Below are 15,911 nucleotides of genomic sequence, written 5' to 3'. Positions count from 1 at the left end.
CTCGGTGGGCCGAAGGGCCTGTTTCAGTGCTGTATAACTAAACTAAACCTCTATTATATTTCCCTTTAACATACCCTGCTCTAAGGAGAACAGCCCTAGCTTCTTCAATCTCTCCATATAACTCAAGTTCCTCATCCCTGTTGTCATACCAGTAAATCTCCTCTGCACCCTCTTCAAGGCCCTGACATCCTTCCTAAAGTGTGGCACCCAGAATTAGACATATTACTCCAGCTGAGGTCTTACCAGTGATTGAGAAAGATTTAGCAGAACTTCCATGTTCTTGTGCTCCGTGCCTCTATTTATAAAGGCCAAAATCTGTATGCTATTTAACAAAAAAAAACACCTGCCAAAGATTTGTGTATGTGAACCCGCAAGGTGACTCTGTGTACCATTTAATTTATATTATTCATCCCTGGTCTTCCTCCCAAAATGCATCACTTCACACTTATCTGCATTAAATTTCATCTCCCATATGTCTGTCCATTTCACCAGTCTGTGTCCTCCTGATGTCTGTTACTATCCTTTTCATTGTTTACTACATTTCCAAGTTCTGTGCCACCCACTAACTGTGATTTTTTGCCTCCAATACCAAAGTTCCAGGTCATTAATATATTTCAAAAATAACTGTGGCCTTAATACTGACCCCTAATAATGGCCCTACTTGCTACTCGCCATAATTGTTTGCGTGCAACTTTCAGAATGCCATCTGGCAGTAACACACTTCATCAGGGACAAGAAAATAAAATCAATTGATAATTATATCTCAACTTGCTAAGCATGCCTCCTATTGGCCAATACAAAGTCATACTGGCTGCTGTTGTCATGATTCATTACTCCATTCTACTTGCTGACGTGCATGAACAACCTAGTGGCAGAAAAGTAGTGAGGGAAGATGAAACAGAGAGGGAATGGTTAGTCAATTAAAATCACACACACAAGTCATATAAAATGGGGCCCATAACCACACGCATTACAAACAAGGGTTACAAAGTAGACATGAGATGTTGAACCCTACTTTTTTTTACTTGGTTACATTTTGCCAAGATTAACAGAATAAGTTTGCAGATTTACAATATACTTATTTAGTTCCACAGACTAATTTATTTCAAACAAGCTGGTGGGGTTCCAGTGGCATTGCTCCCTGAGAGTTGCAGGATAAGGTGTGATTTCAGTCTGTTATACATAGAAAGGAAGAGACAGATCAGAAATTTGTGAGACAGCTACTTAGAGACAGCAAAGACAGTAGTGCTTTTTGACTGTATTTCTGCAAAATTTGAATGAATCTGAAGTCATATTTTTAGTTTCAAATTTGAAGTGTGAACACTACCTGCGAGACTTCAAATATATGTTGGTAAATATTAACACAATGGGTCACAAGCAGATTAGTTCCAAAATGTTTTATCCATTAGCAAGATTGTTTGTACTCACCTCTGCCCCTACCTCACTCCCACTCTTACTGAAACTATCACCCACGCCTTTGCTACCTCTAGACACAATTGCTACAATGCCCCAGTTACCACTCCCCATCTTTTGTTCGAACTTTTGGTTACCTTTCCTAACACTCCAATCATGGGTTGATAGCCTTTCATTTTTATTTTTTTCCACTTAAGAAGTTTTTCTACTAGAAGATGCTATATAAATTCAAGCTAGTTGATATTGTTCAACTATCTCTGCAGCACCTGTGGAAGAGCCTGTCACTCCAGAATTGGCCTTTATAGCCACTCCAGGCGCTGCTTCACAAACCACTGACCACCTCCAGGCGCGTATCCATTGTCTCTCGAGATAAGGAGGCCCAAAAGAATATAAAGAAAAGTCCTGAATACACCTCGCAACCATTGCTCACCAGAGTTTGCAGAATAATGCTTAGAGGGTCAAAATGTTAATCAAGATAAAATAGATGCCCAAATTTAACAAGTTAATCAGGAAAAACACAGAACAGTTATTTCTGAAAGACTGATTATAAGTAAAGACACAGCACATATAAAGATGAACTCAAAGCTTCTCCACACTGCATATTTTTAACATGCCCCCTTATGAACTCCATTCAGGCAACATTAATTGCAAACACGTGCCATAGTAGTGTCAGATATATTATAGCTCAGATCAATTTACAGACCCCCTGGCATTGTTGAAAGAAATTCTATCATACCTTTACATTTATCAATGGAAAAACAGTACATTAACGCAATTAGACTATTTACTAACCAGATTAAAGAGGGAAACTTTTTGATCATGATATTTATCATCATCATGAACATGAAAACCTTCAAAAGAAAATCCCTGTAAACAATATGACTGCAGAATGTCAAAAGCTTTATGCAACTTCTTAACTATACTTAGTCCTCAACAAAACTGGACTGAAGGTATCCCTAAGCAATGATCATCTGAACGTTTGACTCCAGCATTCGCAGATCAGAGGCTGTAGGTACTGAAAAACTCAATCAGCTCGATTTCACTTTGAAGCTGCTTTCTGCCCTCTTGAATAACTCATTCGGGTTGCCTGATGCTGATGATGGATGTGCAAAATTAGAATTGCTTCATTCATCAGTCGCAACATCCCTGAAATGCAGCAATGCAATCAAATTCAAAAACATAAAACCGAGAACAAGCAAAAACATAGCATCCCTCTCACAGAACCACGTTTGTACATGCCAAATCTGGGCACTTCAGCTTAACTGTTGACTAGCAACTTTTTAAAACATCACTGACTGAGAGGCACCAGCAAGATTTCAAGGTAAGTTGCAATCTGGAAAATTGATGAGCCCTGCCCGTTCGACTCATATCCCCAACTCTTGGAAATACAAACAGTAAGTGCTGTTCATCCCCAACTCTTCCTTTCTTTGCCTACACCCTTTCCTTCAGTAAATAAAATTAAACTAAATTAACAGTGTTTACAGTTGTAGCCCTTCAAACGAAAACACATACCAACACCTCTGTTCTGAGGTTTGAACTCAAAGAGAACAGTTAATGAACACTTATCAAAAGGTGGGCAAAATCCAGTTATTACAAAACCATATATTAGCAGCACACAGAAGAACCAAAATATTTACCTGGGATTACTACCAGAGGCAGAGAGATGTTGAGAAAGAAAGAAATTAAGTGATGAATACTCAAAACACAAACAGTAACAAGCAACAATAGTCACAATGGGAAACAAAAATGTTAAGTGCATGCTACTCATCAAATCAAATTTTTAAAAAAATTCTTAGGAAAAGGTTTGCAAATTAAAAGAAATGCAAATGTCAAAACAGTTGTCTCTCCGGCAGGAATGACACATCTAATTTGGACAATATAATTTAATGTTCTTTTGATTGACACCCCAAACTCTAGAGGAAGGCAACATCACAACATAGCTCAAATTCATTAATCGCTTGTTATTGAATGAAGAAAGCAAATGGAAGCTTGGCTATCCTTTTGGGCAGACATTTGTCTCCTGCCCGTTAACTTAGCAGCAGAACAGTGGCCTTAGCTATGATGGATGCACTTGTTCTGTTAGCTTACACTAATGGGTGAGAACAGAAATGTTAAACAGAAAGAAGAGGGATTGGAAAAGAGAAAGCTCAGATTTGCTGCATCTTTCCGTCATCTTATTTCTGTCCACCCACATACTTTAGCACAACAGCTGTAAATATTTCTGCTTTCAGCTCTAGGAAAGGGAGAAGATGATGCAGTATGAATTGATATGATTGTCTTCTTTTCAAAAGCCTAAATTCTAGATTTAATGGAAACTTTTTTTTATTGAAATTATTTAAATGCTCAAAAAGGTACAAATAAATCAAATGTCATCAATTTTTCTTCATTGTCATTTTTATTTTACTTCTTAAAATCTGTGATCCAAAAGAACTCATTAAAGCCCATCAGCACATTGCCATCAGCTCCAAATTGCCCAGAAATAGTAGCGCATTCCAAAAGCACACCTAGAGAAAGTGGGATAGCCCCGTATATATCTGCCCCACTATGCTGTCGCATCCTGAGGTGTTACTATACAAATATGTATTGCTATCCTACCCATCTGCTTGTTCACAAGTACCATGTTGAGAGTATAACCCAATGCTATATCATGGTAGCAAATTAGAATAACATTTTTCTTCAAAAAATAACCTTAATTATATTTTTAAAAAGTTTACACCCAGACTGCTATTTGTTAGCTTTCCTGCTTAAATTTGTAATGCTTGTTTACAATATTTGGCTTTTTTGAAAAAGTGTTTATATAAAAAGGTGATAATAAATCTGTAACTATTGAGCAAAACATCTTTAAAATTATGTAACATTGGCAAAGATTTCACAATTGCAGTGCAAAAAGTTCTATTTATTTTGCAAAAGACGACTGAAATAAAAATAATCTGTAAACAAAAATTAATGCAATAAACAAAGTCAATGCATGAAAAGATATACAAAAATCAATGAGGCACGGCAGTAACATTAGTGAGAGGATGCACTGCATTAATCAATAAATTAAGTCTACTTTCTTGTAGGAAGAAAGAGAAAGGTGAAACAAATTTAGTTACAATTTACTGGGTTTGCATCTTCAAACACTTCCTCAGTCATTGTAATCCCTGGGCATTTACCAGCTGAATGTCTGGGTCCATCAACAGTGGCTCTGTGGTACACCTGTAATAAAATGTAGTGACTCTGTGGAACACATGATGAAATGTTTGCTCAGCTCTTGTCTCCACTTACTTGGCAACTGACTGGATCATCTTTGAAGATGTATCCTTGATGTTAGTCAGGAACCGTTCCGTGCCTCCTTTGAGGATATCAAACAACCCCCCAGGGTGTGATACATCATTTTCAATACCTAAGGAATAAAATGAACAAATAAACCAAGATGAACCAATAACTCATGCTTAAATTGCCTCATTTCCTTTCTCACATTTCCCATAACCCGCCTTCTACATATTACAAATTAAATAATGAAGATTTTTGGAATATTTTTAAATATTTGCCAAACCTGTATAATCAAGTAACCCAATAACTGCACCTGAAGATTAATACTACCAATTGTAACACTACAATTTATTTCACAAGTAGAAAGACTCTGAAAACTCACTGTATTTGCATATGGGCATGGTTTAAGCTATCCAGGTTTTTCCATAAGAGTAGGCCTAACCAACTCTAATTCCCACTAAACCCACACAAAGGTACTCAAAACCTAAATAAAAAACCTAAATACTCAAAACCTGCCAGGGTCAACACACAGACTACCTCACTCGCCAGATTCTTATACCAATATCCAAGTTGAAAAGGTGGCTGAAAGTGCACAAACTATGCGCTATGCCATGACACTGTACAACACTTGTAAAACACCAAATACAACATTTTAGAAATTCCTAAATTGATTGCACTGATATAAATGAAATTAGAGATGAATAATGTGCAGCCATCATCGCATAAAGATCATGATGATACAAATTTGAGCATCTCAATGCCAGACACAGACTGATACTGAACTGAGCATAACCAGGGCAAACATATTTTTGTCACATCAACATATCTTTTCAGTTCTGTTCATTCGGCCCACCAGTGTTGAGGCACCAAAAAAAATCAAAAGCCAAATACAAAGAGACAAAGCAAGAGATCCTAAAACCAAGAAACTATAATGCAATGTCCCTTCAGTATACGAGTTTGGTCAATCATTTATGTACATCAATTAAATGGGTCAGCCAATGTTCATCAATAATCAACTATCATCTTATAAACAGGTTAATTGTAACTGAAGTAATTAAAGAACTTGCATTTTTCATAACCTCAGAATGTCTCAAAGCCCTTTACAGCCAATTAACTACTATTGAAGTGTAGCATTTTTTACTTTTACAGTGCTCTAGATTGATCTAATGGATAATAGGTTGGGGAAAGCAAACATTTTCTATTTTCTCCTTAGTACATGGTGCATTTTTATGATCATGTATGATAAGAGAATGGTGAACAAAGGGGTACCAATAGATGTAGTGTGTTTGGATTTCCAAAAAGCATTTGATAAGGTGTTGAATAAAAGGTTATTGCACAAAATAAGAGTTCATGGTGTTGGGAGTAATATATTAGCACGGATAGCGGATTGGCTAACTAATAGGAAACAGAATCGGGATAAATGGGGCATTTTCAGGATGGAAAACTAACTAATGAGGTGCCACAAGGATCAGTGCAGGGGCCTCAACTATTTACAATCTATACTAATGACTTGGATGAAGGGATCGAGCGTATTGTAATCAAATTTGCAGATGATGCAAAGATAGGTAGGAAAGCAAGTTGTGAGGAGGACACAGAATCTGCAAAAGGATATAGATAGGTTAAGTAAGGGGGCAAAAATTTGGCAGATGGAGTATAATGTGGGAAAATGTGAGGTTATCCACTTTGGTAGGAAGAATAGAAAAGCAAAATATTATTTAAATGGAGAGACTATAAAATGCTGTGGTACAGAGGGATCTGACTGTCCTTGTACATGAATCACAAAAAGTTAGCATGCAGTTACAGCAATTAATTAGGAAGGCAAATGGAATATTGGCCTTTATTACAAGGGGAATGGAGTATAAAAGTAGGCAAGTCTTTCTACAACTGTAAATGGCATTGTTGAGACTACAGCTAATATACCGCGTAGATGTCTAGACTCCTTATTTAAGAAGGGATATGCTTGCATTGGAGACAGTTCAGAGAAGGTTCACTAGGTTGAATAGGAAGGTGTAATACCTGCCCATTTACCTCCTCTCTCCTCACCATCCGAGGCCCCAAACACTTCTTTGTCTTTCAGGTGAAGCAGCGATTTACTTGTACTTCTTTCAATTTAGTACACTGTATATGCTGCTCAGAATGTGGTCTCCTCTACATTTTTTATTTTATAGATACAGCGCTGAAACAGGCCCTTTGGCCCACCGAGTCTGTGCCGACCAACAACCACCCATTTATACGAATCCTACATTAATCCCATATTCCCTACCACATTCCCACCTTCCCTCAATTCTCCTGCCACCTACCTACACTAGGGGCAATTTACAATGGCCAGTTTATCTATCAACCTGCAAGTCTTTGGCTGTGGGAGGAAACCGGAGCACCCGGTGGAAACACACGCGGTCACAGGGAGAACTTGCAAACTCCACACAGGCAGTACCCAGAACTGAACTCGGGTCGCTGGAGCTGTGAGGCTGCGGTGCTAACCACTGCGCCGCCCATTAGGGAGACCAAACACAGATTGGGTGACCGCTTTGCGGAACACCTGCACTCAGTCCAAAAGCATGACGTTGAGCTTCCGGTTGCTTGCCATTTCAACACACACCCCTGCTCTCATGCCCACATTTCTGTCCTTGGCCTGCTGCAGTGTTCCAGTGAACATCAACGCAAGCTCGAGGAACAGCACCTCATTTTCTGATTAGGCACTCTACACCTTCCAGACTGAACATTGAGTTCAATAATTTCAGAGCATGACTTGCCCTTTTTTATCTTTTTTTTTTACCACGTGCCTGCTGTAAACTGGGTTTTTCATGTTTGTGCTTTTGGCGAGGGCTGTTCATTTTTCTGTCATTAACACTCTCGCTGCACTAATGTTTTATCTTTCACCACACCCCATTAGCACACTCTCTTTGCCTTTGCCCATGACCTCTTGTCAGCTAATATCTCCAGCCCTCTGTCCTCTCACACACCTTCCCTTTTGTTCTTACCCTCCCACCCCCGCTTTACTTGCTTAAAACCTATTATATTTCTAACTTTTGCCAGTTCTGATGAAAGGTCACAGCCCTGAATTGTGAACTCTACTTCTGTCTCCACAGATGCTGCCAGACCTGCTGAGTTATTTCCAGCACCGTGTTTTTATTTCAGATTTCCAGCATCCGCAGTATTTTACTTTTATTCACTAGCTTGATTCCTGAGATGAAAGCGTTGTCTTATGAGGAAAGGTTGAGCAGACTGGGCCTATACTCATTGGAGTTGAGAAGAGAGGTGATGTTATTGAAACATAAGAATTTGAGGGGGCTTGACAGGGTAGATGCTGAGAGGATGCTTCCCCTCATGGGAGAATCTAGAAGTAGGGATCACTATTTAAAAATAAAGGGTCTCCCGTTTAAGACAGAGATGAGGAGGAATTTCTTCTTTCAGAGGATCGTTAATCTTTGGCAATCTCTTCCCTAGAAAGCAGTGGAGGCCGGGTCTTTGAATATATTCAAGGCTGAGCTAGACCGATTTTTCATCTACAAGGGAGTCAAGGGTCATGAGAGTGGCAGACAGGAAAGTGGAGTTAAGGCCACAATCAGATCAGCCATAATCTTATTGAATGGCAGAGCAGGCTCGAGGGGCCGAATGGCCTGTTCCTGCTCCTATTTCTTATGTTAAGAAGTCTAAGTGCCAACACTAATATAATTGATTAAATCAATCTATCAGACGGACTGTTGAATCAGTCTTGATCACTGTTTGGATCAAGAGCTTTTTGCTGTTGCCAGGAATGTGACTGCATTTGCCCTGTGATTTTTATTCAGCATTAAAAGGAAGAGGCACAGAGAGTTTAATAATGTTTACAATTTAATTTCCGTAATGCAGTTTTCCAATTTCTTCAAAATTCAATCAGAACTCTGATGAAAGGGACAATTTTTGTTTTTAATTGTTTGAAATGTAGCTTTGATTTCAATGGAGGTGAGGTTAATATAGCAATCCAAAACAATATGCAATCATCCAATCTTTGTCCCCACAAAACACTGAGAAGGGGGAAAAGAGAAGGGAACACAATTGTATCTCTTTAAAATGCCTAACATAAAATACTGGGTATAAACTATATTCTTTGTGATCTTGGTTTTATGATGCTGCAGTGATTTTAATTTAATAGGGCTATAATCTCCAAACACATTAATCAGTCCACAGGGAGTGGCCTACCACTATAATTCTACAGATTCAAAAGGGAAACAAACTAGGGTCTGTCCTGTTTGTTAATTTGTGAATTAATCAGCAACATAAAACACAATGAAAATGGAGAGAATCAAATAGAAATGAGAGCACCACATCAGCAGCAACATCGCTGATGACCTGATTTCGACATGCATTTCCCGACTTGCATAAATCTGCAGAACCAAGAAGCAGTCCTGAACCTAAATGAACCAGACAGCAGGATTTCGACCACTAAATCCAGTTTAGTAGCAAGATCACTGAAGTTGGCCATCAGTCTGAAACAAACTGTACAGCTTTGACTTGCATTTATTTGATGCTGCACATCATACATTTCTGTGGTTTTATACTGCAGAGTTCACTACTACTCTTTTATTTCTCCTTTGTTGAAAAATAGATCGCATACCTGCATTGTGCATGTTGTTCAGTGGTCCTGCTGGTTTGCTCCACTGTGGCGCTGAACTTGCCATCGTACTGTTGGTCACCCCTCCATTCTGCTCCAGGAGCTGTAAGGATTGGTAACCATCACAATTGATTTTTCTCAGATAAGAACCCAGCAGACTCATGAAAGAACAATCCAGACACTAACACAACAAAAAAAGCCGAGATTTCTAGCCACCAGTTGCAAATTATTTCTGCTATTGAGTCACAGCAGCAAGGAGCCCCTCTCCAGAATAAACAGAACATTGCTACGTTAGTGCCATCTCAATGCTCAGCTGTCTACACTTACAAGCAGACCCAGCAGGATATCCAATTTGGCTTTAGGCCCAGCCTTGATCAGGGTATGCAGCTGACTATACCATGCCTGCTTGACACTTAAGCTGATTAGTTTGAAGATGAGCAGATTACCACATAATTCTAATCAAAAATGTGAAAATGGACAGCTTTTTTAATTTTAGGGGAAGTCCCACTTACAAATTTTAAAACCATTTAAAAATTCTCCAAAATACTAAACCACAAAGAAAACACTATGTTTCACAATCTGGGCAAATAATCTTCCAATAACTTTGTAACAATTCCTTTGACTAGCTGTACTTTGCAAACATCTAAAACTTCTTATTTTATAACGACTCACTTCAATTACATATTTTCCAGCCAACATGTTAATTGCCCCATTTAAACAGGGGCTGAAAACACATCAGCGTTTGCTTTAATCATGGGATCAGTATTTTAGTAAAGTAGGGTCTGTCTTGATGTCAGGGCAGAGCTGGAGCAATCCTGTATTTTGGGTCATAGAAACTGTCTTTTCAAACATTTCTATGGGATAAGTTAACTATTGCACAAAACTATGATTTAGCACATATGCTAGAAAGACAAGTGCTTATTCCTCCTGATTAGTACACATTCCACATTTAAGCATTCAAAAAATCCATCACTTCAACAGTTTGGAAATGAAGCAATAAGGCCAGCTGTTTTTGTACCTGATTCAACTAGAAATGATTTAAAGAGGCACAATTTCTACATGATATTTCTATTAAGGTTAGTGCTAAATATTCATTACAGCTTCTGTGACTGAGACCAACCTGCAGATTCAATATAAAAATCAGTTTCATTTTCAGTGGGCGAAGGGGAAGAGAAAAAATAAGCAAGAGAGTGAGTACAAGAGAGATATTTCTACTCTGGTGGCATAATGGCAGAGGAAGCAATCTATAAGCACTGTCCAAGTCCATTACCTCCCTTCGCGATGGTATTCCTTATTATGTAATCGTTGGTCTCTATCACTCAAGAATGCATGTGAAAATCTGGACCCCTATATCAACAGCTAGCTGAATTGATGCGCTTTCAACGGAAGGAATACCATCAGCTAACAGAGGTCTCAACTGAAGTAGTCGACACAAAAAACAATAAACATGTCAAAGCCAGAAGCCAAGATGATTGCAAAACAGCAGGCAGAAATTTACTAAAACCTTTGTAGGACTATAAATATGATTAACCATAGAGGAAATCATGTTCAACTTCTACTGTATGCGAGAAAACAACGCTGAGAGGCTGTAAAATGACATGAAATTATGAAGGAACAAGGTCTTATACTGCAGCAGCTGAGGGCAGCTCAGTGGTTTCATGGCTACTGCAAGGGGGTTTAACTATTTGAGGGACACAGTACCAAACAGTCCCCCTCCCTAAATGGATGACTCATTTATTTATACATAGAGACAGAATGAACAACTGATGGATTGCAAACAAAAAATATTCTACACATCTGATGCACAAGTAAAATCCCGTAACAATTTATGTGTATAATCATATATTTTCTTCCAGAGAGAAAACATTTGATTATATTGCCATTACATATTATGCCTTTAGAATCTAAATAGACAAAACAAAATGAACATTAACACAAAAGATGAAGACAACAGCAGGGCTGTGCAGAGAATCCTCTGGATTCATTTCCTGGTGAAAGTCCCTCTCTCACCTCCCCATATTCGATCCTTACTTCTCTTACACTGGCCTCCTTTAGTCAGACAATAGGACAGTCCAGTTAATGGAATTCTCCCCAGACAGGACCAATGCAGCTCCACAACTAGCTAACTGCACTTCAGTGGGTCACAATGGCTCTCCCAGATTTGTTTCACCCCTGAACAGAGCAGCCAATTGCCACCACTAACAGAACAGTCAGCTAAAGAAATGCAAAAACCTGCCCATCGAAAGCAGTTAAAATATAAACTAAAAGATGGTTTAAGTGCGCAATTGCTGGAGTTACTAAACCACTGTCAGTCCTCAAGATTCACCAAACAAGATAAACTGCATGCATCTATTCCATCAAAACATCTAAACAATGCATCAAATAATGATCAGCTCATCTTAGCACTAGCCTACCCTTCTCTAAAGGTTAACACTGCATGTGGACGATGGAGATGTCAGCTTATTTTGAGACATCAAAAGCACATTAGCAGAGGAAATCACACGGTCATAATAACTGAGAGTTATAACTCCTCCCATCACAACCACAAGAGGAGAAATCAGAAACATCAAGACATATACAAATCAGTTGATCTTTTCTGCTTTTGCCAAAATACCAGATTGAAGTGATGAGACTCAGCAGTGGACTGGGAGTAATACTGTGAACAGCTCAGTTTTAATTATTTCTCATCTGATTACCAACACAGATGATCCAGGAAGTTAATTTATTCAAAGTCTATGATCACTAGAGTCCTGTGGCAGCCCAGGGCAATGTCACTCTTTGACATGACCATCACGAACAACAGCACACTCTATTCAAACATCAGTTTTAAAAATAAATAAATCAGGGTACCGAGTGATCAATGTTATAGTACACTGGTACTTAATTACTGAAACTTGAATTTCAACTCAAATTCCTCTTTTAATGTGGTTTTTAATGTGGGGTGAACCCCCTACTGTACAACTTTAGAACCAGAATCAAGTTTCTTACCTCTGTAATTGGAGATTTAAGATTAATATTCCTAGCTGCAGCTATCTCCTGCAGCTGATTCACCACCTCTGTAATAGTCAATCGCTCTTCAGGATTTACCTTCATCATATTATCTATAGCAAAAAAAGGGGAGAAAATATAGGTCATCATGTTACCTTCTGCCAACAGGAGTTCTAAGCTAACAAATATGACTAAAATATAGTAATAGGACCAACTCTAATTTCCCCCATGGAGTCCAGTTACCAGTTAGAATTTAGGAATGACAGCTTGAACGAAAAGAACAAACTTGCATTTATATAGCTTCTTTTCCATTCTCAGGATATTTCATGGTGCTTCACAACCATGAATAATTTTGAACTGTAGTCTACTGTGACGTAGGCATGTCTCTCAGCCAATTTGCACACAGCAAGGTCTCAAAACAGCAACGAGATAATGATCAGTTAATCTGTTTTATTTGTGTTGGTTGGCTAGGATACCGGGAGAATTCTTTTGCTTTTCTTTGAACAGTACCATGGGATCTTTTACGCCTCAGTTTAGCGTCTTATCCAAAAGACAACACCGTTGACAGTGCAGCACTCCCTCAGTACTGCATTGAAGCATCAGCCTAGATTATGTGCTCCAGTGCTGGAGTACACCTTGAGTATGGAACAAGCACAGATTTACAGCAATGTGATATTGCATCAAAACATTAGAAGTGACCATAATCCATCTTAATCTGCTTGAGCCAACATCAACTCAAACCACAATGGCATACTTTGGTTCTTTTTTTGTCTTATAAAATGAACCCAGGTCTGATTCCAGTCCCAACTCCCCCTGTTACAATCAAACCTCCAGTCTGTGCTACTCCATTTCCTTAGCTGGGACAGTGGGAGGTTTGCCTGCAACTGAGGAAAACAAGAGAGGCAGCACATGATGCAAGATCTTTCCACATATATCAGGAGTGATTGAATTTTTTGAGGACATAATTAGCATGGTGGATAGGACTATTCTTTATATGGACTACCAAAAGGCATTTGATAAAGCTTTGCACAAGAGATTATTAGCAAAAAGTGTACAGAATTGGAGGTAACATTAAAGCATAGGTTGGTAATTGGTTAGGAGGTGGGAGAGAATGAGGTAGGGAAAAAAGTTTCATTCTGATTGGCAGAAGGTGACAAGTGGAGCTGCCCAAGGATCCATACTGCAGCATAAGCCTTTTCACTATATATATTCATGACTTGGATGAAGGAATAGAGTTGTATATTCAGGTTTGTAGATTACATTAAGTTAAGTGGCATAAGTGGCCAAATGGGAGCAGGAAATTACAAAGGGACACAGATAGGCTAAGTGAGTGCGAAAACTATAGCCGCTGGAGTTCAATGTGATGAAGTGAGAGATTATCCATTTTGCAACCAAGAAAGACAAAAATAATATTTTCCTGATGGTTCTGAACATTGTGCAATCATCAGCGAACATCCCCACTTCTGACCTTATGATTGAAAGAAGGTCATTGATGAAGTAGCTGGAGATGGTTGGGCCTAGGACACTACCCAGAGGAACTCCTGCAGTGATGTCCTGGAGATGAGATGATTGACCTGCAACAACCACAACCATCTTCCTTTGCGCTAGGTATGACTCCAACCAGCGGAGAGTTTTTTCCCTGATTCCCATTGACCTCAGTTTTGCTTGGGTTCCTTGATGCCATACTCGGTTCAATGCTGCCTTGATGTCAAGGGCAGTCACTCTCACCTCACCTCTTGAGTTCAGCTCTTTTGTCCATGTTTGAACCAAGGCTGTAATGAGGTCAGGAGCTGAGTGGCCCTGGCGGAACCCAAACTGAGCATCGCTGAGCGATTAAGGTGGCAAATGCAATGTTGTCATCTGTTGCAAGGGGATTGGAATATAAAAGTAGGGATGTTTTGCTGCAGTTGTACAGGGCATTGGTGAGACCACATCTAGAGTATTGTGCACAGGTTTGGTCTCCTTACTTAAAAAAGGATATAACTGCACTGGAAGCAGTTCAGAGAAGGTTCACTTGACTCATTCCTGGGATGAGAGGGTTATCTTATGAGGAAGGGTTGGATAGGTTGGGTCTGTATTCATTTGAGTTTAGAACGATGAGAGGTGATCTTATTGAAACATACAAGATCCTGAGAGGACTTGATATGGTGAATGTTGAAAGGATGTTTCCCCTTGTGGGAGAGAGTAATACTGGGGGGAACAGTTTAAAAATAAGGGGTCTCTCATTTAAGACAGAGATGAGGAGAAATTTTTTTCTCTTACAAGGTCGTGCATCTGTGGAGAGCGGTGGAGGCAGGTGCATTGAATGTTTTTAAGGCAGAGGTTGACAGATTTTTGACAAACAAGGGAGTCAAAGGGTATCAGGGGTCGGCAGGATAGTGGAGTTGAGTCCACAAACAGATCAGCCACAACCTTATAGAATGGTGGAGCAGGCTTGAGGGGCCAAGTGGCCTACTCCTGCTCCTAGTTTGTATGTTTGTATGGTACGTGGAGTTAGGTTGCAGATCAGCCATCATCTCACTGAATGGCAGAATAGGCTCAAGGGGCTAAATGGCTTACTCCTGTTCCTGTGTTCCTATGGAGTACAAAGTTTAATTTTCTCCTTGAGGGGGCAAAAGTTCATGAAAACTCTATCACTTTAAAGTGTATAACAAAAATAATGTTTTATCTGCAACTGTGAAGAAAGACACAAAAAAAGGTTGCAGCATAGTATCTTAAACAATTAAAGGGCAGTAGTGCATGTTTAGTTTATTAAAAATATCTTAAGCTATAAGTTAACTTGCTATTTAGTATCATACCACACTGATACATTGATAAGTGCTTCAAATAAAATAGTACAGGTTCTAACCCCAATTTTTAACCGGAGTTCCCAATCCTGGCAAGCAATCTCAATGAGAGCTCAGAATGAAGGATCTGTTGAGGTTCTCTTATGCATTCTATTAAAAAAATACATTGTGAAGTTGGTCATGAACTTGCATCTCTCTCTTGTTTCTCCAGTCATGCCCTCTTTGAGCTCATCTCGCCCATAAGAAATCTCTTCCTGGAGCCATGACATAATTCCTATTAAACCGCTAGCCACCAAAGTTCCCTTTCCAGTCCCAAGCTAGCTAACACTGTAAATGGTCCCTCTCCTCAGGTACTGTCCCATTTCCTTTCAAAACCACGGTCACCATCACCCCTCTCAAAAAAAACAATCCTTCACCCTTCTGTCCTTGTAAACTACTGCTCTCTTGCCAATCTACCCCCCCTCACCAAAGTTTTGAATGTTGTTGTCTTCCAAATCTTGTCCATCTTTTGCACACCTCTTGGCACAAATCTCGCCAACTTGGTTTCTGCCCTAACACAACACTAAAACAATCCTAAGTGTCACAAATAACATCCTCTGTGACTGCGACAGTGGTCCATTATCCCTCCTACTCCTCGATTCTCTGCAACCTTTGACATGGTCAGCAAACTAAGCTCCTCCAATGCCTCTTCTATTGTGACTAACTCAGTGAGACCCTTGCTAGTTATACTGTTACTTGTTTGATCATAGCCAGAGCATCGTCTGCAATGGCTTCTCTTCGCATCTCTACAATGTAAGTTACAGAGTCGCCCAAGGACCCATCTTTGACACCCGCCTCTTCCTCATCCACATGCTGCCTCTTAGCAACGTCATCTG

At 39.4% G+C, this 15,911-nt stretch overlaps 1 protein-coding gene across 5 annotated transcripts in view; it reads right to left on the bottom strand.

Moving 5' to 3' along the window:
- The window catches only part of gak (cyclin G associated kinase), a 134,521-nt gene that overhangs the window by 59,561 nt on the left and 59,049 nt on the right, over positions 1–15,911 (bottom strand). For all 5 annotated transcript variants that reach the window (XM_068030463.1, XM_068030464.1, XM_068030465.1 and 2 more), the window contains 3 exons: positions 12,251–12,363; positions 9,266–9,365; positions 4,681–4,798 (listed from right to left, as the gene is read on the bottom strand). In XM_068030463.1, the coding sequence (XP_067886564.1) occupies positions 4,681–4,798; positions 9,266–9,365; positions 12,251–12,363 (331 nt within the window). The remainder of the gene's footprint in view (positions 1–4,680; positions 4,799–9,265; positions 9,366–12,250; positions 12,364–15,911) is intronic.

This window comes from Heterodontus francisci, chromosome 4 (assembly GCF_036365525.1).
Source record: "Heterodontus francisci isolate sHetFra1 chromosome 4, sHetFra1.hap1, whole genome shotgun sequence".
Lineage (NCBI taxonomy): Eukaryota > Metazoa > Chordata > Chondrichthyes > Heterodontiformes > Heterodontidae > Heterodontus > Heterodontus francisci.
This window is presented reverse-complemented; position numbering and strand designations above follow the sequence as displayed.